General features: G+C 38.2%; 1 protein-coding gene across 13 annotated transcripts in view; it reads right to left on the minus strand.

Moving 5' to 3' along the window:
* Window positions 1-12,251: 12,251 nt before the first annotated feature.
* The window catches only part of MPDZ (multiple PDZ domain protein), a 162,762-nt gene continuing 152,642 nt past the window's right edge, over window positions 12,252-22,371 (minus strand). For all 13 annotated transcript variants that reach the window (XM_010857011.1, XM_010856999.1, XM_010857003.1 and 10 more), the window contains 6 exons: window positions 22,198-22,241; window positions 21,285-21,407; window positions 19,938-20,042; window positions 19,280-19,392; window positions 18,373-18,496; window positions 12,252-16,508 (listed from right to left, as the gene is read on the minus strand). In XM_010857011.1, the coding sequence (XP_010855313.1) occupies window positions 16,362-16,508; window positions 18,373-18,496; window positions 19,280-19,392; window positions 19,938-20,042; window positions 21,285-21,407; window positions 22,198-22,241 (656 nt within the window). In that variant the 3' untranslated portion in view covers window positions 12,252-16,361. The remainder of the gene's footprint in view (window positions 16,509-18,372; window positions 18,497-19,279; window positions 19,393-19,937; window positions 20,043-21,284; window positions 21,408-22,197; window positions 22,242-22,371) is intronic.

Consider the following 22,371-nt stretch of genomic DNA (forward strand, 5'->3'; position numbering starts at 1 on the left):
TGAGGAGGGGCATAGAAAGCCACTCCAGCATTCTTGCCTGGAGAATCCCCATGGAGAGAGGAGCCTGGTGGGCTACAGTCCATGGGGTTGCAAAGAGTTGGACATGTGTGAGCAACTCAGAACAGCACAATCTAGACCAAGGACAAAGACAAGAACAATAAAAGGTCTTCATAAGAGACAGGAAATGTGAAGTGGGGCTTTGAACCAAGGGCACGCTAGGAACCAAGATAACCATTTTGACCGGCTGATTGCAGAATGAAAGTAAACTCTTTCCCTTCTGGTCTCTGCTCAGGACACACCCTGACAAAACAGGGATGCTATGCTATGCTAAATCGCTTCAGTCATGTCTGACTCTGCGACCCCATAGACAGCAGCCCACCAGGCTTCCCCGACCCTGGGATTCCCCAGGCAAGAATACTGGAGTGGGTTGCCATTTCCTTCTCCAATGCATGAAAGTGAAAAGTGAAAGTGAAGTCGCTCAGTCATGTCCAACTCTTAGCGACCCCATGGACTGCAGCCTACCAGGCTCCTCTGTCCATGGGATTTTCCAGGCAAGAGCACTGGAGTGGGGTGCCATTGCCTTCTCCGGACAAAACAGGGATAGACACCCTCAGTGATCACAGAGCACTGCCTTGTGGGAGGACAGTGCTGCTAGGTTATATGAAGTTCAAGCAAGGGAAGTTTCTCCCTTTAACTAACCAGTCTGTGCCCAGGCTAACCATTAGCTAGAGCAGTGGTAAACCATGTCCCAAATGCTATTCTCAACCACCATCCTCTTCATCTCCAATTATTCTCCTTCTACAAAATTTTGAAATGCTAGCCACTCAGGAATTAGAGATACCCTTTGTATGGGGACTTCAATGTTTGCTTGTGAGAAACAGAAGTGCCATGGTCCTTGCTCCCCTCTTACAGAACTTTGTAACTGATAATGATATGCACTCTCCCTAACCAGGGAGGAAGACCTTTCCCTCATGTTGCCAAACCTACCCAAGTCCTTCAGTGCCCCTTCCTCCAGTTCCCCAACCTGGAGTGTCTGTCAGAATCAGGGCACTGCTGGTGGATCCAAGCAAACTGTCAATGGGAGACATTCACTCAAGGACAAGAGGGCCCCAAGCGCCCTCCCCTCAGCTTCTGGGTCTTACATCAGGCAATTCTTTCCCCTGCATCCCACTTTAAGGCCTTTAATTCCTTCTATTCCTTCTTCCTCAGCAGCCATATTCTGATATTGTTTGGGGAGATGAAAACACTGTGTATTAAAAACTTAAACTTCTTCCTCCAATACTTTTGCCAGCAGCTACTTTGAGAGTTTGCTTATATTTTACTGTGGGCTGGGGAGGGGGAAAAGTTGTTTGTTTGTTTGTTTTTTTAGGAGAGGGAAAGAAAGAAAGATAGGTGAGGGGCAGAAGGAGTGGAGTGAGAACTATGCAGTGCATAGAAAAACAGGTATTCCACAGTTCCAGATACAATCTCACTACATATTTATGCTATATTCACATAAGTCCACCTAACCTTCCCTATACATTCTTCCAAGACAAGATTTCTTTTCTTTCTTCTTTTTATCTTTTTTGCTTGCCATCATTTATGTATGTGCTGAAACCAGATAGATGATTTTGCCAAGAGAAGTGATCAGAGTTATCATTTCCTATGGGCTACTCTGCATTTCCCTCCATGACAGTCAAGGACTTTATGTAGAGTTTCTGAGTTAGCCAGAAGTCCTGGGTCAACCTGCCCCACTTGCCAGACATACGTGGCCATTCTAGCCTGAAGATGGAGCAAAGAAACGGCGCAGCACGTAGTATGGGAAAAAGACTAGGAAATGAGCAGGCGAGGGGATGGAATTTGCAATCCTTTCTTTGAGAGTGAAGACTGGAGTAAGATAGAGATCAGTCAAACAATATTTAAGAAAGTTTAATGAGCATAAACCTAAAGTTCCATAAATGAAATAAACACTTCAGTCTCCTTTCAGTTGCATATTTTAGTTGCCAGTCTGTGCTTCTTCCAATACAGCCCATTTATCATTAATTATAGTTCATCCACTGATCATGTTATGAAAATCAGCTTTAGACTTCAAGTCTACCATATAATATGTACTGGCAATCTGAAGAGGGCTGACAGGAAAGCAAAAGTGATTGAGAAGTTGATAAATAAGCTACGGACAGAAAAGACTGAGTTATCAGGGATGGTGCATTTTGCTATCAGAGAGTAAAGACAACGGGACTTCATGCAACTGTCTGATCCCTTAACTTCCACAAACTTCATTTCCTTCCTTTGTCAAAAAGGTGTTGAGAGCACTTCTAGATGAAGTATGACAACAATTCCGAGAATGAGCTGTGGTTCTTCAGTCTTTGTAGTAAAACAATGGGTTGGAACTGGGGTTCTCCCTGACAGTCACAGTCAGATGGCCCTTCCCTTCAGTTTACCTTAGCAATGAGCTCTCTTAGTCTCACTAACCAGAGTCCTTAAGGTTATGACATGTCTTGAGGAAATGTTTGTACTCACTGCTCCTTCTCTCTCTCTTTTTTTTTAATCCAAGGCAAAGATTAAAAGATTTCCAGGAATTTAGCTCTTATCTACTTTTTTAAGAGAGGCATCAAATCATCTTTGACAGTTGTGAACAACACTGGAAAGAATAACAAAGACAGAAACAGTGTTGGTATTGCAAGGGAACTGCTACAATGGGGATACATATTTTCACTAAAAGGAGAGGGTTGTTTGGTGGAGGGAGAAGGGAAGACTGGGGAAGATCCACAGAGGCTGTCCTGACAATCGCTAATCAATCATCTATTTCCAGGAAACATTCACTGTCTAAAGAGTTCATGCAGAACACAGGTGAAAAAAAAATATTGGGCCAAAGAGTACTCTGGTTATCAACTCGTACCTCATTTATCAAACATTATATCTATAACTCTAGGTGTTGAGTACTTTGTTAATACTTTGATTATACGTCAAGCCAAATCTACACTCTATAAACTAAAATATCTAGATTATGGCTTTACTTCACTTTTTCATCATGCCACCTCTAAGGATGCCTCTTAAAGGATTTCAGATGGTTCACAGATTAAAGTACAGAGGAAATATTCTCTGCATGGTATCAACTGGTACCACTGGAATAGACTATTCTGATTATCATTAGTACTACCTAAGGTAGAAGCCAAAGAGATAAATAGGGCCTTAGTACCAATATTTATGAAGATTTACTGTTTGTCCAGTAGATGCTGTTCTCAGGTTGATATATTGTGGAAAGTGGGCTTGATTAAATAAGATACATATAATATATTCTTTTTTATAATAAAGACTATCTTGGGGAGTAACTCCAATTGAGTAAGAGGTAACTTTTCTTCAAGGACATTCTGGAAAGGTTAAAACCATTCTGCGAGCTTCTACCTAGATACCAAGCGTTCCTATGGAAACCATCCACTAGCCCTAAGTTTCAGCAATGTCTACAGGAACAAACAGAAACAGCATTCTGCCCTTCAACCCCTTAAAACGTTGTGTAATTTTCCTACTTCCTCAGAGAGTGAAAAACATCCATGATTTATCAAAATTCTCTTCAGTTCAGTTCAGTTCGGTCACTCAGTCATGTCCGACTCTTTGCGACCCCATGGACTGCAGCATGCCAGGCCTCCCTGTCCATCACCAACTCCAGAAGTTTACTCAGACTCATGTCCATCGAGTCGGTGATACCATCCAGCCATCTCATCCTCCATTGTCCCCTTCTCCTCCTGCCCCCAATCCTTCCCAGCATCAGGGTCTTTTCCAGTGAGTCAACTCTTTGCATGAGGTGGCCAAAGTACTGGAGTTTCAGCTTCAGCATCAGTCCTTCCAATGAATACCCAGGACTGATCTCCTTTAGGAGGGACTGGTTGGATCTCCTTGCAGTCCAAGGGACTCTCAAGAGTCTTCTCCAACACCACAGTTTAAAAGCATTAATTCTTCAGCGCTCAGCTTTCTTCACAGTCCAACTCTTGCATCCACACATGACCACTGGAAAAACCATAGCCTTCACTAGATGGACCTTTGTTGGCAAAGTCAAAGTTAAATAAAAAGTCTGAAAAGAAGGAAAAGAGAAAAAAGTTGCAGAAGATGAAAACTAGCATTGGGCCCACTGGTATTATTTTTGGTTTCTTTTACCTTGATCTGGTCAAGTCTGTTCCAAAATGATTCTATCATTTATTTATTTGTAGTTACTAAGTACTTATAAAGGTCTTATTATTTATTTATATGTAGTATGTGAGATTTTGTAAACTCTGCTTCTTTTCCTCCAACGTGTAATTGATCTTGTCTTTTTGTTTTCCATTGACTCTAAGGAAGAAAGTATTTAACTTTCATATTCAATAGTAGAAATTTTATAATAGTCTTGGGGCTAAAGATATTCTCCTTTTCTCTAAATCAACTTTTTCTTTCTTCCTGCCTTCTTTCCCTCACTCACCTCTCTCTACTTTGCTGAGTAACACTCCTGAGCTAATATTATTTCCCTCACCTCTGTATGGGATAACATTCCTAAGAGGGGACTAGAGAAAAGATATTGTATGACAATCCTAGAAAGCATTCATCATAGTCCTCCTTTTAGAAATGAGGACACTGAAGTTCAGAGAAGTCACCTACTGGCACAAGGTCACAGGGCAACTAAAGAGCTTCTTGATAAAGGTGAAAGAGGAGAGAGAAAAAGCTAACTTAGAATTCAACATTCAAAAAACTAAGATCATGGCATCTGGTCCCATCACTTCATGGAAAATAGATGGGGAAACAGTGGAAACAGTGACAGACTTTATTTTCTTGGGCTACAAAATCACTACAGATGGTTACTGAAGCCATGAAATTAAAAGACGCTTGCTCCTTGGAACAAAAGCTGTGACAAACCTAGACAGCATATTAAAAAGCAGAGACATTACAATACCAACAAAGGCTGGTCTAGTCAAAGCTATGGTTTTTCCAGTAGTCATGTACGGATGCGAGAGTTGGACCATAAGGAAGGCTGAGCACTGAAGAACTGATAATTTTGAACTATGATGTTAGAGAAAACTCTTAAGAGTCCCTTGGACTGCAAGGAGATCCAACCAGTCCACCTAAAGGAAATCAGTCCTGAATAGTCATTGGAAGGACTGATGCTGAAGCTGAAGTTCCAATACTTTGGCCACCTGATGCAAAGAACTGACTCATTGGAAAAGACCCTGATGCTGGGAAAGATTGAAAGCAGGAGGAAAAGGGGACAACAGAGAATGAGATGGCTGGATGGCATCACCGACTCAATGGATATAAGTTTGAGCAAGCTCTAGGAGTTGGTGATGGACAGGGAAGCCTGGCGTGCTGCAGTCCATGGGATCACAAAGAGTCGGACATGACTGAGCTACTTAACTGAACTGAATAAAGCCCATAAGGTACAAAAATTAAAGCAACATGATTTAACTATCTGCTGTAAATGGTTATGTTCAAGACACATTAATGGGGGAAAGATCATGCTTGGGAATGAGTGTGGTTTTGCTCTTTAATGGATTTATCATTATTAATTTTTTAAAAATTACATAACACAAATTTTAAATACATACACCACCTAACACTTTTGGAAAAGACTGGCATATATATATGTTTCATTCATTAATAAAACATTGTATGAGTAGGAATATTTCTAGAGCTATGTAACAGGAAAATGACAAAATATATTATTTTGACAGGACTGGTCAATTTGATAACTTTTAATCAAAAAAGTCATAAATGTGTGGGTTAGCTAATAGATAACAATGATCTATGCTTTGAGCTATTTCAAATCCTAAAAGATGATGCTGTGAAAGTGCTGCACTCAATATGTCAGCAAATTTGGAAAACTCAGCAGTTGCCACAGGACTGGAAAATGCCGGTTTCATTCCAATCTCTAAGAAAAGCAATGCCAAAGATTGCTCAAACTACCAAACAATTGCACTCATCTCACATGCTACTAAAGTAATGCTCAAAATTCTCCAAGCTATACATGAACCATGAACTTCCAGATGTTCAAGCTAGTTTTAGAAAAGGTAGAGGAACCAGAGATCAAATTGCCAACATCCACCGGATCATCAAAAAATCAAGAGTTCCAGAAAAACATCTATTTCTGCTTTACTGACTACGCCAAAGCCTTTTGACTGTATGGATCACAATAAACTGTGGAAAATTCTGAAACAGATGGAAATACCAGAACACCTGACCTGCCTCTTGAGAAATCTATAGGCAGGTCAGGAAATAACAGTTAGAACTGGACATGGAACAGCAGACTGGTTCCAAATAGGAAAAGGAGTACATCAAGGCTGTATATTGTCACCCTGCTTATTTAACTTCTATGCAGAGTACATCATGAGAAATGCCGGGCTGGAAGAAGCACAAGCTGGAATCAAGATTGCTGGGAGAATTATCAATAACCTCAGATATGCAGATGACACCACCCTTATGGCAGAAAGTGAAGAGGAACTAAAGAGCGTCTTGATGAAAGTGAAAGAAGAGAGTGAAAAGGTTGGCTTAAAGCTCAACATTCACAAAACTAAGATCACGGCATCTAGTCCCATCACTTCATGGGAAATAAATGGGGAAACAGTGGAAACAGTGTCAGACTTTATTTTTGGGGGCTCCAAAATCACTGCAGATGGTGATTGCTGCCATGAAATTAAAAGATGCTTATTCCTTGGAAGGAAAGTTATGACCAACGTAGATAGCATATTAAAAAGCAGAGATATTACTTTGCCAACAAAGGTCTGTCTAGTCAAGGCTATGGTTTTTCCAGTGGTCATGTGTGGATGTGAGAGTTGGACTGTGAAGAAAGCTAAGCACCGAAGAATTGATGCTTTTGAACTGTGGTATTAGAGAAGACTCTTGAGAGTCTGTTGAACTGCAAGGGCATCCAACCAGTCCCTCCTAAAGGAGATCAGTCCTGGGTGTTTACTGGAAGGACTGATGTTGAAGCTGAAACTCCACTACTTTGGCCACCTGATGTGAAGAGCTGACACATTTGAAAAGACCTTGATGCTGGTGAAGATTGAGGGCAGGAGGAGAAGGGGATGACAGAGGATGAGATGGTTGGATGGCATCACCAACTCGATGGACATGAGTTTGGGTAAACTCCGGGAGTTGGTGATGGACAGAGAGGCCTGGCATGCTGCAGTTCGTGGGCTTGCAAAGAGTTGGACATGACTGAGCAACTGAACTGATGCTTTGGGACTAAAAACTTTCACATCTATTACCTATTTCGACTTTAAAAACCTTAGTTGGAAGATATTATCCCCATTAAGAAAAATAATTGTCAAAACCTAGTATCTGGCCTTAATAAAGGAAAGACTTATATCTCTAATTTCATTTTTTTCTCCTTCAAGTAGGGAACATTTTCCACAATCCCATTCAAATTCTTTAGCAACTAAACTATCTTCTCTAGTATTTAGAATCCCTGTATGGAAAGTTAAAGCTACTTTAATAATTTTTTCTTGTTTTCACTTGAAAAATAGTTAAGTTTTCTAAGTAATAACATCATCACAAGTGAAAGTTTCTCAGTTGTGTCTGACTCTTTGTGACCCTATGGCCTATACAGTCCATGGAATTCTGCAGTCCAGAATACTAAAGTGAGTAGCCTTTCCCTTCTCCAGGGGATCTTCCCAACCCAGGGATCAAACCCAGATCTCCCACACTGCAGGCAGATTCTTTACCAGCTGAGCTACCAGGGAAGCCCAACATTATCACAAAGTATGAAGAAATATGTGATCCATGGTCATCAGGGAAAACCTACCAACGTTTTTCCACTTTAGGACTTCCATTTCCAACTTTCTCAGGAGCTCATCTACCTGCAAAGGATCACTTCTGCACAGCTGGTGTAAACATATACATTCATTGGGATTTCAGTGCCTTATAAAGGTTTAAGATGATTCTCTGCTCTTAACTGACTTCTAATATTTAAGTAATTGAAAAGCATGATTTCTTTTGTAAATACCCATAAACCATTTTATTAACAAGTGGGGACTGAGAATGCTTTATAGGCTTACCCCTCCCAATGTCCAAACCTAGAAATTAGGCTTGCATGTACTAGTCATCTGCTCTCTAGTACGGAAAAACATCACCCTTCATCACACCTAAAGAAAAGCATGCTGCAGGATCCAAACAGAGGCCCTCACCTCAATCTTTTACAGTATGAACCATCAAGAGGCAGATCATACAACTTGAAGCTGATTTTATAATCAACTGTGATTGTCACTTGGGAGTAGTCCTCTTTAAAACCTAATAATGTTTCCTTAAATCCTTGGGCAGAGGGAGGGGTGGTGGAAGGGAAGGGACTAAAGCATTTAATCACTAGCAGTGCATACAATTTCCACCTTACATTTCCCCAACTTGTTCAGTATCAATCACTTGATAAATAATATCTAAGAAAGGAGGATCTGACAGTCTGATCTCACCAACTTCCTTCTAGATGACTGTTTAGTCTACCAAGCTCATGTCTTCATTCCCTCCCTTCTGAAAAGATTGTACCTAAAAAAGATGAAAATAAAGTTTACTTTTCCTATTAATTGAACACAGAGGACTAGGAGAGATTATGGGGTGATGAATATTGAACAACTTCCCATTTACTTTCAAAATTAGAAACTCTGCTTATTATGCAAGAGATGGGGCTCAGATTGATGATAAAGCCTCTCACTAGGCTTAAATAACTCCCATACCAAAATATCTTACTTAAAATGTTAAGGAGTGACACATTTGCTTCATCAACGAATGAGATTATGTCGTTCTCAGCTCTTCTGGAGTAATTTCTGACTTTGCTTTCCATTCTAACAGAAAGTATGAGGACATTTCTAGGATGAGAAACTAAGAGGACACTTGACAAGTTTATTTCAAAATTGGGATATAATTTAAGACTGGTGACAGCACATTCTACTCTAGATGAGCCCCACAATTTCACTACAGGTATCATAGCAGCCCTGAAGTTATACTAACTTAAGAAATACTAAAAATATATCTATCAATTTACCTAGTGCCACCAGGAGCAGATACATCACCTCATTTGACACTAATGAAGCTGAGAGGAAGACACTATTATTTCCCTTTTACAGTCAAGGAGGCAGAGACTCCAAGAGGTCAACTGCCCTTCAGTCTGGGACGAAGCCAGGAAATGAATCCAGGGCCTTGAGACCCAGAGGCCCACGATGGATTTCAGAGAAATCTAGAGCTCCTTCAGTGTAAGACATTCATCAGCTCTGACTTACATTCATTCAAGGCAGTCAAAGTGGGTGTTGAGACTTGATGATTTTGTTACATGAATACCTGTAACATACAGAAAAGAAAAGCTATAAAAAAATTAACTACTGAATAGGACTAATAGGTACTTAACAATAAATGTAGATGACTGAGTTGAACCTAATTCCTATTTTTTTATCCAAATGCCAAGAAACATTACAAATGTATATTTTAAAATGTATAATTCCTTTACTCATTAGCCCTAAGAACAAAAGATGAAGAAATTATATGCTCCCTAGCCCTGAATTTTTTTTTAAATGAGCCAGCATCCTTATCATAAAATGAACATCTGGCCTTAGATCTATTTTGATAAAAACTGTCTGAAGAAGAGTATTTTACTTGTCATTTTTTAAAATGTAGGCTATATAAATGGGCTTTCCAGGTGGCACTAGTAGTAAAGAACCTGCCTGCCAATACTGGAGTTGTAAGAGACAAGGGTTCAATCCTAGGTCGAGAAGATACCTGCAGGAGGGCATGGCTACCACTCCAATATTCTTGCCTAGAGAAACTGACAGAGGAGCCTGGTGGGCTACAGTCCATAAGTTCACAGAGCTGGACACAAGTAAACTGACTCAGCATGCACACAGGTTACAGACATACATCTAATTATAAGAAAAATAAGGGATGTATATAAGAAGTATCATAAAAGCATTTAAAAAATCATTCTGAAGCTAAAACTTGGGAAGTTGCACTTTTAAATGCATAGGTATCCAACTGTAACAAAACAAAGCCAGAATTCACATTCCTTGAAGGAAGAAAATACATAAGTTTTATAAAGTTCAGTGACATCTCTGAAATAATGGTAGTAAAAAAAAAAAAAAAGATTATCTAATTATTACATGTTATCTAGAGTAACTACTTCTTAAACAATTGAGCAAATTTATACATATCTGAGTGATATTTGGCCAGTCTAATTTGTACCTAGGGTAAGCAATCAGATGATTTAGGATTCTATTGTAAATTTATCTTTATAACTAGTGTATAGAAAGTAAAAATGTAAACTTAAACTACTTCCTAGCTCGTTTGAGAAAATCTTTTCCTAATGGAACTGACGTATATTCTAATATACACAGAAAGGACAAAGACTATGACTCTAAGAATGATTTACTTTAAAAACCAGGCAAATATTTAATCATTTAACTTACAGAATTGCATCAGAGAAGGCAATGGCACCCCACTCCAGTACTCTTGCCTGGAAAATCCCATGGACGGAGGAGCCTGGAAGGCTGCAGTCCATGGGGTTTCTAAGAGTCGGGCATGACAGAGAGACTTCACTTTCACTTTTATGCATTGGAGAAAGAAATGGCAACCCACTCCAGTGTTCTTGCCTGGAGAATCCCAGGGACGGGGGAGCCTGGTGGGCTGCCGTCTATGGGGTCGCACAGAGTCGGACACGACTGAAGCGACTTAGCAACAGCAGCACAGAATTGCATGTTTTCCTCAAAAAAATATATGTTAGGCTATGTTTTTTTATGTATTGTGCTTGCTGTCTTACTCAAATGTGTCTGGAGCCACTGAACGAACATATTTTATACTCAGCTGAGAGATTTTTATCAGTACACTTAAAGGCAGCAGGGTGCATAATTAGGTATGCCTACCATCTGCATCGCCCTCCAGGTGCAGGAGACATTAGCTTTATTTAATATTATCACAACATTAATTTTACTCCATTAATTTATGTCATTTGTCCTTTATTTCAAACTCAGATTGCCAATACTAAAGCATTGGAGGTGAGGACCCAATTCTGATTTCAGTGAAAGTCTTATACACAAAATCTTAACCTCATTAACTAATACTCTTAAAATAGGAATTGAATGGCTTCCTTTTACATTTTCAAAAGGAATCTACAAACAAAACCATTCAGAGTTTTTTCCAAACAGATAGTATATTGAGAGATCTTTTTTTGTAGGGCATAATGACAAGGCACTAGAAAACTTTAAATCACATTATGAACAAGCTATTTTTCTTTCAGTTCTTTTAAGTCCAGGAGTGTCTCCACTGAGTCATTAACACCATTCTAGTATTTGTAACTCTCCCTCACAGAGCGTAGACTTCAAGTTTTCATCCTTGGTAGGCAATGGTATTTTGACAATTTAATAACATTGCTTTTGCTCATAGTTACCCTAAAATTTACAGCAAATAACATGGTTTTCCACTTAAAGTAGTGAGAAACAACTCTGCTGTTAAGCACACTTAAGTTAAATGGGAGTCTATTTTAATGATAAATATTTAGTAATTAATAGCAGAGTTGTCGGAGAAGGCAATGGCACCCCACTCCAGTACTCCTGCTTGGAAAATCTCATGGATGGATGAGCCTGGTGGGCTGCAGTCCATGGGTCGCTGAGGGTTGGACACGACTGAAGTGACTTAGCAGCAGCAGCAGCAGCAGTTGTATGAGGACATGGTAAACACCATGAAGAGTCTATGCAAAACCACTCAAACTGTTTTGTTGTTTAGTTGCTAAGTTGTGTCCGACTCTTTGCGACCCCATGGACTGAGTGCACCAGGTTTCCCTGTCCTTCACTATCTGCCGGGGTTTGCTCAAACTCATGTCCATTGAATTGGTGATGTTATTTTGCATCCAACTTCAGAAGCAAAATGACATGGTTATATAAAAATGAAAACAAATCTATTTAAAGAAAGCTACTGAATTTATATTACTCTATGTCTTTCAGGATATACCACTACAATAAGCATCACATTCCTTGACAGCTTATCATAGGCATGGTTTAAACAGTTATCTAATTTTCCAAAGCAAGGTAAATCTGTTAAGTTTTACTGAATGCATAAAAGACCTTTAGGGAAATGAAATTTAGAGAGTGGAATTTTGAATGCCAAATACTTCAGGGTAGACTCACGTGAAAAATCACAACTTCTAATACATCAATAAGAAAAAAAGAGAAAAAGTAGGTTTTCCAAGGGTAATTGTTTATTTCAGAAAATACACATGTGAGGAGGGGAAGGATGTCGGAAGGAGGGAGAAACGATCACGAAGAATCAGCAAATGACACAACTTTCCAAAAAATGTCCTTTATTAAATGAACAAGTTAAAGCACCCTCTTAGAAGCTGCCTTTTTGATGACGGTTGTAATTTTTTTTGAAACACCAAGAAACATTTTCAGTGAGAGAATTCTGAGGTCATTACCATTGTCTGTCACTGTCTTGAAAGAATTCCTTTGTAGGGCCTATGACTGAACTTACCAGTACTTGAATGCTAAATAAAATTCCTAGAAAAATGATAAAATTTTTTTTCTAATTTACATAAAATGGAGGAACTATATTTTGAAGGCAAAAAGCTGCAAGGTCAATTATACAAAAATCATAGTAACCACATTTGCTTTCCTAGTCTCCACACACTTCATTTAGAAATGTTCCTGCCGCCAACATTTTTTCTTTACTTGAGGTAACAGAGTCCAATCCCGCCGTAAAAATAAAATAACTCCCTTTAGAAAGAGTCAAAGTTAAACATTACTTTTTGGTAGACAAAGTTGAGGAACATCTTTGCACAAATCAAATGCATTCCAGAATACTTGTCACTGACACGAAACAACACACCAGGGCTGCTGAAAGCAGGTGATGATAGTTTTGACATTTCCACACCTAGACCTCAAAAGCTTATTGATTCTCGTCTCCCTGCAGGCATCCTTTCAACTTCTCCACTCACCATAATGGAGATCTGAAGAAAGGCACTAAATCACCGTCTGGCATTCTCAGACAGTAAGCTAGATGGCCAGATCTAAGGCAGCTTGGCACAGTAATCTCTGAGCAGGGAAGAGCTTCCTTTGCTTCTTTGAATCAATCAAAATCTGCTTTATCAAGAGCCTTAAAATGGGAAAAAAAAATCTTTTTCTTGTCTTTCATGAATCTTAATCTTTCATGTTTCCAATTCCATCACTATTCTGATAAATGGGTTCTACTGACTTGCTACACCGCACTGCAACATCAGCTGCTATGTATCAGTAGATGTTGAAATTAAACACATCATCATTTTCACCATCATCATCATTCAGAAGATGTCACAAAGAAACCAGAAACGTCTGGCATTCATCGATGTGATTTAATCACACAAGCAAATATACTGAACCTATTACGGGCAAGCCACAATCGTGAGTTGTACATGGTCTTGAGTTGCATTTGGCATTAATACTATAATGTTCAAGTCTTCAAACTCTTTGCTTAAACACTTTCTTCCTTCCCCACCGAGAAATCTTAACGTTTCCAAGAAGGAATAATATAAGAAGCATAAGCCTCTGTCATTCTCCAATGCTGATGTATCTATATTCTTTTCCTCTCAAATCTTCTTTTCCTTCCTTTCTTCCCTCCTTCTCTTCATGTCCACATGCTTCGACTTTGTTAATTAACGGCAGTTCAGGAGGGACGCTTTCCCCTAGTATTCCACACCCCTAAGTGGCATTCCCACTGCTTTGTTTTGAATTCAATATAAAGGCCATAGCTAGCTTAACTAAAACAAGGTAATACCATGAAATTAACCACAACTTATAATTCAATCATCTACATACTGAATAAAAATGTATACAGTCTCTCGTATTTGCCAGGCACAGCAATGGTAGCTAAGAATATAAAAACATCCAAGATACTCTGTTCAGTGTGTCCTAGGGCTTCCATTGCAAACTACTACACATGAGGTGGTTTAAAACAGCAGGAATTGATTCTCAGTGTTCTGGAGGCCAGATGTCTGAAATTAAGGGACAAGGTGTCTCCGAAGACTCCAGGGAAAAATTCTTCCTAGTCTCATCGAGCTTCTGGTGGCTGCAGATATTTTTTGTTTGTTTTTTGTTCCCTATCTTTACATGGTCTTCTATGTCTTTCTGTCTCTGCCTGGCCTTCTCTTAAGGATTTTGGGCCTACTATAATCCGGCATGACTTCATTTTAACTGAACTGACTACATCTACAAATACCCTGTTTCTAAATAAGGTCACATTCTGAGGTTCCTGGGAGACATAATTTTGGGGGCAATGTTACACAGAATAGTACAGTTACCTGTTGGGCTGCTGTCACTGTAGCACTCTCACACACATACTCAAGCCAACATTCATTGGTTAACTTGCCTTCCTAGGGCATGCCACAGAGTGGCCTCCATAAGACCTTTGCTAGTTAAAACATAAAAGTGGGTGGCTCAGCTTCCAGCAGCCAACCATGAGAGGATCCTGACATGCCTTCATGCTGAAGGGCCATTCCTTGGCGACTAAGAAGTTGACTGTGTCACTGAGATCCTGAAATGTATTTTGCAGCATCAGGTATCTCAGTTTACAAGAGTTAGTTGGGAAGAATATCTCCTGAATTCTTGGAACATGTAGCTCTATCCATTCATTCTGTATATCTAAGAATCACAGAATTTTTATATTTTAGAACTTGACAATAAGATTTGGGATAAAATAACCTATCACTTCACACAGGAGATAAATCAGAGGGAATGCATATGTTCATTAGTTAATTAGGGAAAGAAGTGGCAGAACAAAGGTTCCCCAATTCCTTGTTCAGTGCTCAACTCATATTTCTCATGCTATTAAGAATAATTTTCATTATGACTTTTTCTATCTGAACATGCTTCAATTCTTGATCCCTCTAAAGAACAATTCAAAACATTGCTTCACTCATAGCATTTCAGAAAAGCACATACAGGCACAACACCTCTCTTTCTTCAATACTGTTTTCTTCCTCTATGCAGAGTTTATGAATCTTTAACATAAAAAATCTGGGCATAAAAAACATTGAGCTTTTCATAATGCAGTTGTCCAAAGTTCCTCTAACTGTAACTATGGACACCATATGTTCAGTTAGACATGATAAAAACCAATTTTAAATTGCAAATTTTGAACAATAAAGCTCTTTCCCAGTGAAAAGAACAAAAAATAATATGCCTGCCTTTTTTTTTTTGGTGTACCATGAAACTTATTTATTCACTTCAATTCTGCATTTACACAAAAGTGCTGTAATAAAATATCTGTACACTACTTTTGTTACAAATATAGATAATATTCAAAATGACTTTATATATTCTAATGTAGGAGTTTCACGCTCTAAAATGGGAATGAACACATGATAATTCCTCACCAGTTGTCTCAATAAACAGTTCCATCTGTTTCCCTTATTCTTAAACTATTGTATTACAAGATGTTAATATAAAGCAATGAAATTAAGTTATGTTAATCCCCTTAATTTTTCTATCAATTTACTAATGGCATACAACCAAAATAATTACGAACACATTGCTTTTTTCTCTGTCATTAAGATTAATACTAACTGAAAACCAATTGCACAGCACACAGACACATTTTCAGCAAAGCATCCCTTAATACCAGCACTGACAATTCAGAGACCCTTCCACGCTCCTGCACGGTTAGCATGGAGGCTTTCTAGAGAAACCACAGTCAATACAGGACAAGGCCATCATTTTACTTATAGAAAGGTGACGTAAAATATGAAAATGAACCTCAAGATGTGCAATAAATGGTTTCTTTACAAATTTAGGGACATTGATTCCTATTGCTGCTATTTTAATCATGAAGCCCATTTTTGGAGAAAACTATATATGTATATATTAGAGCTAGGAGATGCAATGTTTTAATAAGTAATATTTAAAATAATTAAATATTGAAAGAATTTTTAAAGACTTTCAGTACAACTTTTCTTAGTTAGAAGTGGGGAGAGAAGGTAGATTAACAAAATACATTTTTATAAAACTCGAGATTTTCTTCCTTATACTTTCATTTTTCACCTTAATTTCATGAAGCCACTTTTCCTCGGTTAGCTTTTGAGTGACTTTTTCTTTCTCTACTAACCACTGATCACACATTAAAATTTGCCCACCTGATTATAAAATGTCAGGTATCTTCAGGAAGAAAGACCAGCTTTATCTATGCAAACAAAGAGCCCTTCTCTTTGAGTTTGCATCACAAAATATAAAGAGAATGGGAATGTGATGCTAGGGTGTCAGTAAGAAAATCATTTCCATATGACAAAACAAACTTAAATATTATTTTTTTTTCCTACAGTATTGAAGAGCCCAGTGAACACAGCCTGGGAAGAATGTGCAGGATCACTCTCTTTATAGTGTGGGATGAGAGGGAGAAGTTGTAGTGGCTCAATTCTGGCAGCAAATTCAGGAGAGAACCATCAAAGTGACAGTGCCTTTTGTCCGCTTAAGGATGGCAACGGCTTCTTCATGGGTTACGCCTTCCAGACTCTGCCCATTGACAGCAATGATCTGATCACCCCTCTTTAGACGGCCATCTTCGGAGGCTGCTCCCTGCAATTATAAAGTGGGCTTATTTACTACTCAAAAAAAAAAAAAAAAATGCTGCCTCACAGCTACACAACAGAAAAAGATCCAAACAAGAATGTAAATTGCTCTGCGTGTACACACACATTTCTCTCAGTGCTCCACGGGTGCTCCACAGCCATTAAGCAATGATGAACAGACACAAAGGAAGCCTTGCTCCTAAATGGCTTTAGCACTGAGATTCCAATTTGAGGGAGAATTTAGCAGTCAGTAGATTTGTTGGATGGTTTTTTGGCTGTTCGGCACAGCAGTTGGTGGGAACTCAAATTAATAAAGAATATTTGGGAATATGCCTAGTAGGAATGATTTCATAGAATCTAAGATTTTTTTATCCTGTAAAGAAGACCTACAGAAAGAAAACAAAGGATTAGCAGTTTTGTAGGACAAAAGCGATTTTATAGGACAATGACATGAGGGCCACTGAACCCAAAGTTCTGCAGAAGCACAAAAGCCCACATGTATGTTGACAAGCGCAGGATGAGGCCCAAGTCATGCAAACTCTAATCCTAATTCTTTCTGTGGCTTCAAAAAGGAAGCTTAAGCTGCTTGATTCTTTACTTCCCAAGCGTAGATGGAGTCTTCATATTCCTTATGGGCCCTAAATGATTAAGACTAAACACAGACACTGCTGTTTGTAGAAGAACCCTATCTTAAGGCATACTTACAGTAGGCAATTATGCAATTAAATATAAGATAAAAAATATGGAAAAGTTAATGAGGAATCCATAATGATGAAATTCTTAAAATATGCACTAACTAGCATGCCTTAAATAAACTGTTCTGAGGCTGAGAAAAAGGATTGCATGACTCTTTTATTTACTGGCAAATGCTATTTGTGTTTTTGGACATACCAATGGCTTTAAAAAAATCTCACAAAATAGGCTTATTGTTAGATTGCTATAGATATAGCACTTTATATTGGTTAAAAATAATAATAGAATGAAACCTCCATAGGTAAGTACTCAAAAGAATGACACACTAATCTAAAGCCCCTAAATGAAATCTTTTAGTAGGTTAAACATATTGTTTCTTTGTGCTGCAAAATTTTGAGAATCTGAATTTTCTCCTGTAGGAAATTTCATCTAATTTTATAGTTCCTAAAAATTGTCTTCACAACAAATTACCAAATAATAATTATATGGGTTTAAATTATTTTAACAGCCTCACTAATGTTTTAATAACTTGTATCCTAAACATTCTTCCCATCCAACAGGATGCTATATGATTATAACTATATATAATGGTTTTCTTTTCTTCACTGAATCCACATACACTGAATACACATAGCTCATTTGTGGTAGGTGACAGGGCTGCTGGATACGCAAAAAATTTTAGCAGTTATTTTTCTATTCCATTTAATGAAATGAAACTTGCAAAATAAACACATCTTAGCTATTCTGCATATGTATTACATGTACTCTTCTGTGCCTATTTTATATTTCACAATAAAAAATGCAAAAAAAAAGAAATGCCAGAGCTCTTTAACATACACATTTAAAATGTCCTATTTTCAAAAGACATTCAACTATATGCATCTTGTTTGCAAAGGAAAACAATCAGGCCTGACTGTCTAACTCAAGTTCATGAATTTTATGTATATTGTTGAGAGCACCCATGCAACTTCAGTTTGAGCCTATATTCCTTTAAACATAACTAAACCTCAAATTGGACAAAAATACTTAATGACCTGTTCCTGTAGGGAGTTGTGCAAGAAAATAATCAAATGTTGACCATTTGGCATTACCTCAGGCCATAAACTAATAAGCCAGCTGCTGACCACTATTAGTGAACATTTTGGGGGGGAAAGGGTAGTTAAAATTTGAAAGCTTACCTTCGCAAACACTGTTTTAACGTAAATGGGTAAGTCTCCATGAGGACTGCCATATCCTCCTACTATACTGAAGCCTAAGCCATCTGGTCCTCGGTCTAGGGTAATAGACTTACACTGAGGAGGCCTACAGTAAAGGCGAGAAAACAAGAGCCATTAGATCTTCTATGTATATCAATGGGTTATCTGACACCCACCTAAAGCTGATATAATTCTCTGTCACCAACAGTGAGAAAACCATGGGTATTCGGGGATGCTTCAATTGTCAGTGTCTGCTGTGCTACATATCTTAAATTTACATAATCTAATAAAGTCCTACTTAACTCCCTGATTCTATTACCCATGTATACTACCCTTAACCTAACATATTTATGGCAACTTCTCATTGTACACTGTAGCAGCTCTTTCTTTTTCCAGTTCATTTAAAGTGAGAGGAACAAGCACCGAAGACGGAATAAGTCATAAACATCAGTATTCCCAAGCTCAGAGACAAAAATAGATAAACAAAATAAAAGCAGCATCAAATAATTTAAAATTTCTAATATGCTCCTCTCTTCTCTCTCTATATTCTAATTCTTTTGTACTCAAGTTTTGGGTAATTGTCAAGTTTTTTTACTCAAAAGTATGATCTATTAAATGATTAGGTAATATAGACATTTTTAAAAGGATAGACTGACCCCAAGACTAAAATGTTCCTTCAAAAAACTCAGGAGATGAAAATGTAGGAAGAGCAGTAGCACACATACATGCCTGTCTGTCATCTACCTACCTACCTGTCTTTGATAAACTAAATCCATACCGAACTTAAAGAGCTTAGACACACGTGGCTTTCAGATTTTATACTTTATCTCCCATCATTTCACCTTGATGTGGCTCATAGGGACATACAAATGATAGTATGTGAGCTCACCCTAAGTCATCCTGAAATATACTACTTGACGTCAGTCCAGTGAAAGAAAGACTAGAACTGGCAGGCTCCTGTTGATGACCTGTGACCACACTCACATCTCCTCCAGCAACCACCTGAACACAGAAGAAATATAAATAGAAAAACACGCTCATGTGGCTAGGAAGACATCAGTAATTCTTCTTCAAAAAGAGCACTGGGATTAAAAATGTGTATTTCATCATTCACTTAATCATTTTTGTTAACATAAATTTCATAAGGTCCAGAGGTATCTTTGACACTAAGGATATTCTACCGATTCCATTCTATCAAGTTCTTGATGCTTTCAAACATGGTATCACATGCAATTGATTTCTAAAGATCTTTAGAATACAAGCCACTCAATCACACCACTGAAAATTTCAGTAATTAATCATATTCTGCCAAGACTGAGAATTTTCCCCCTTAGATATAAAAACTATGAAATAATACATACATTAAGAAAAAAATGTGACAGAATGTATTTCCTATGTACTTTCTTGCAACTCTCAATGTAATCATTTCTGTTCAAGGGAAACAGTAAATAAAATACGAGCAGGAAATTTCACTTTATAGTTTTAACATCAAAGCTCACGTGTCCTCAAGCTACTCACAATCGGAAGAGTTGGGATAAAAATCTTACCTGCATTTCAATGGAGCCAGAGGCATTTTTCAGTAAGTTAACTGCCTGGGTGTGAGTCATCCCCTCAGTGGATGTGCCGCAGATAGTGACAATCCTATCCCCAACCTGTGATGGAGAGAAATAGCCATCTACTACAAAGCCATGGAGAGGGGGACCATTTGCTTCCCCAGCCTCCATGCGACACATATACTGCTAATCAGCACCAGAAATATAACCAAGGAAACCTCCGATTCCTAGCAGCAGCAACCACAGAGAAGCTGCACGTAATGGCTATGTTCTATCATCTCTGGGACCAGGGGCAGGGAACCAGACTTCCCTTCTCTGCATTTCTCCCGAAGAACACTGCATCTGTTATCATTTGTGAACAGGAATTCCTCGGGATATTGTTATTATATACACTATCTGTGACTATAAGTCAAGGGTTGGCAAACTGTGGCTGATAGGCCAAGACTGGCCCCCCATTTATTTTGGTAAGTAAAATGTGGTTGTAGGACAGACACAATTATTTGGCTGCATTCACAGGGTAGAGTTGAGTAACTGCAATACAGACACATAAGCCCTGCAAAGTCTAAAATATTCATCTTTAGAGAAAAGTCCTTTAGAAAAAGTTTTCTAACCCCTGTGTTATCCGTACAATTAGTTCTAAAGTGCTAGTCAGAAATTCACATATCAAAGGGAGATTGAACCATTACTGATTTACATAGCATTTCCAAACAGTGGTCATTGTTTGAGACAATTTTAAGGCATGAGGCCATACAGATTTTACTGTGTAGAGACTGAGTTACTAATGGAATAGTCACATGATTGCAGAACTGGGCAGTTAGCATAAAGCCTATCATAGTGCTCTACAAATGAAAAATCCCTCAATTTTGAAGCAAGTTTTGTAGTTTCACAGTATAAATCACATTTACATCAAACTTCTGCAAAACAGATAAATAAAATAAATGCAACATAAATGATAATTTGAAATTTAATAAAATACCAAAAAGACATGTAAATAAAAAATTTCACTTCAAAAAAATAATCTTACTTCACTCTGCCAATACTTTCTGAGAGTACTTTCTGCTTTCTTTTAACTTCTTCCACAGGATTTCAAGCAAATAAAAATATTAAAAAACAACTACAAATTATCCCATTTCATTTACTGACAAATTGCTTACAACAGCAAATTCTTCTTTTAAAATTTCTTCATTTTTTACTCAAAGCAACCCCTGTTGCAGCCAGATTAGCTGATTTAAAAGCTGATAGAGACACTTCAAACTACTTGCAACAGTTGGCCAGATGCAAAGAGTTTATAAAACCTATTGGCAGATTTGCTAAGGCTACCAGGGACTTTGTAGAACTTACTCTGAGTTTCTGCGTCTGAGCTGCAACTCCATTCGGGTGCATCATTGCAATAAATATAGGAACATCACCCAGTGGACTGCCCACTCCTCCAGCAATGCTGATACCCAATGAGTCAGTGGGCCCCTGCCACAGGACAGACAGAGTATTTTGGTCAAACTGTTATCTTTCATTGGCTTTTGTTCTCTTTGGCACAGAGTTCTATAGTTAATTCTGATCTAGACTTGAGGGAGGAAAAGGATGCCCAAGAAAACTGCATTAATTTATCTGATACAAGTCCTTAATGTGACAGAAAACTAAGCATCTGTTCGGGAGGTAAAAGAAACCACAACAGGCTAAATAAAAATCATGTTACAGGAATGAGGACAACAGGGACCTGCATTCAAAGCCACAAACCCACACTAACAAATGCTGGGACCTGGAACAAGTCCACTGCTTTCAATGAATCTCTAGCTCTTCACGGACAAAATGGAAATAACCGGGCCTCTTACAAAGAGCTGCAGTGACTACTGAATGAAATGGCGATGGTATGAAGTGTCTACAAGCGTGCTCAGCACTTAAATTTGCTTTTCTTTTCTCTGTTGTACATAGCTGTCAGAAGAATCTGTTTCAGAAGAATGGGAAACTTCTTCTGAAAGTCTGAAGAAGGCAAAGGTTTACTGATCCATAAAAGAAGTCAGAGAGGCCCGGCATATTTTGTGTGGGGCTGGGTTGATACCATTTTGGGCAAAAAAGGGTATACCAAAAATGATTTTTCAAACAAGGAAATTCAGCAGAGTCTAGATTGTGCTATTTTCACTGCATGTAATACATATTTTATCAGATGGTCCCATAAAGCAGTGAGGCAGCTAACAGGAAAACATGCAGACGACCTTGGAGCCATCAGCGTGTATACTATTTTCTCTCTCCCCATTACCTTTTTAATTTCAACAGTTCTTAATCCCTGTATTTCAGATGCCACTGTAAATGAAAAAAACAAGAGAAAAATATGATTATTAACACATTTTTAATGTTAATAATAGTTTTAAATTTTAGTTGATTCTAAAACTAAATGGGACTAAGTACCTAAGTGAGGTACCCCAATGTTTTT

The sequence above is a fragment of the Bison bison genome, unplaced genomic scaffold (assembly GCF_000754665.1).
Source record: "Bison bison bison isolate TAMUID 2011002044 unplaced genomic scaffold, Bison_UMD1.0 scf7180017864376, whole genome shotgun sequence".
NCBI classification, from domain to species: Eukaryota; Metazoa; Chordata; class Mammalia; order Artiodactyla; family Bovidae; genus Bison; species Bison bison.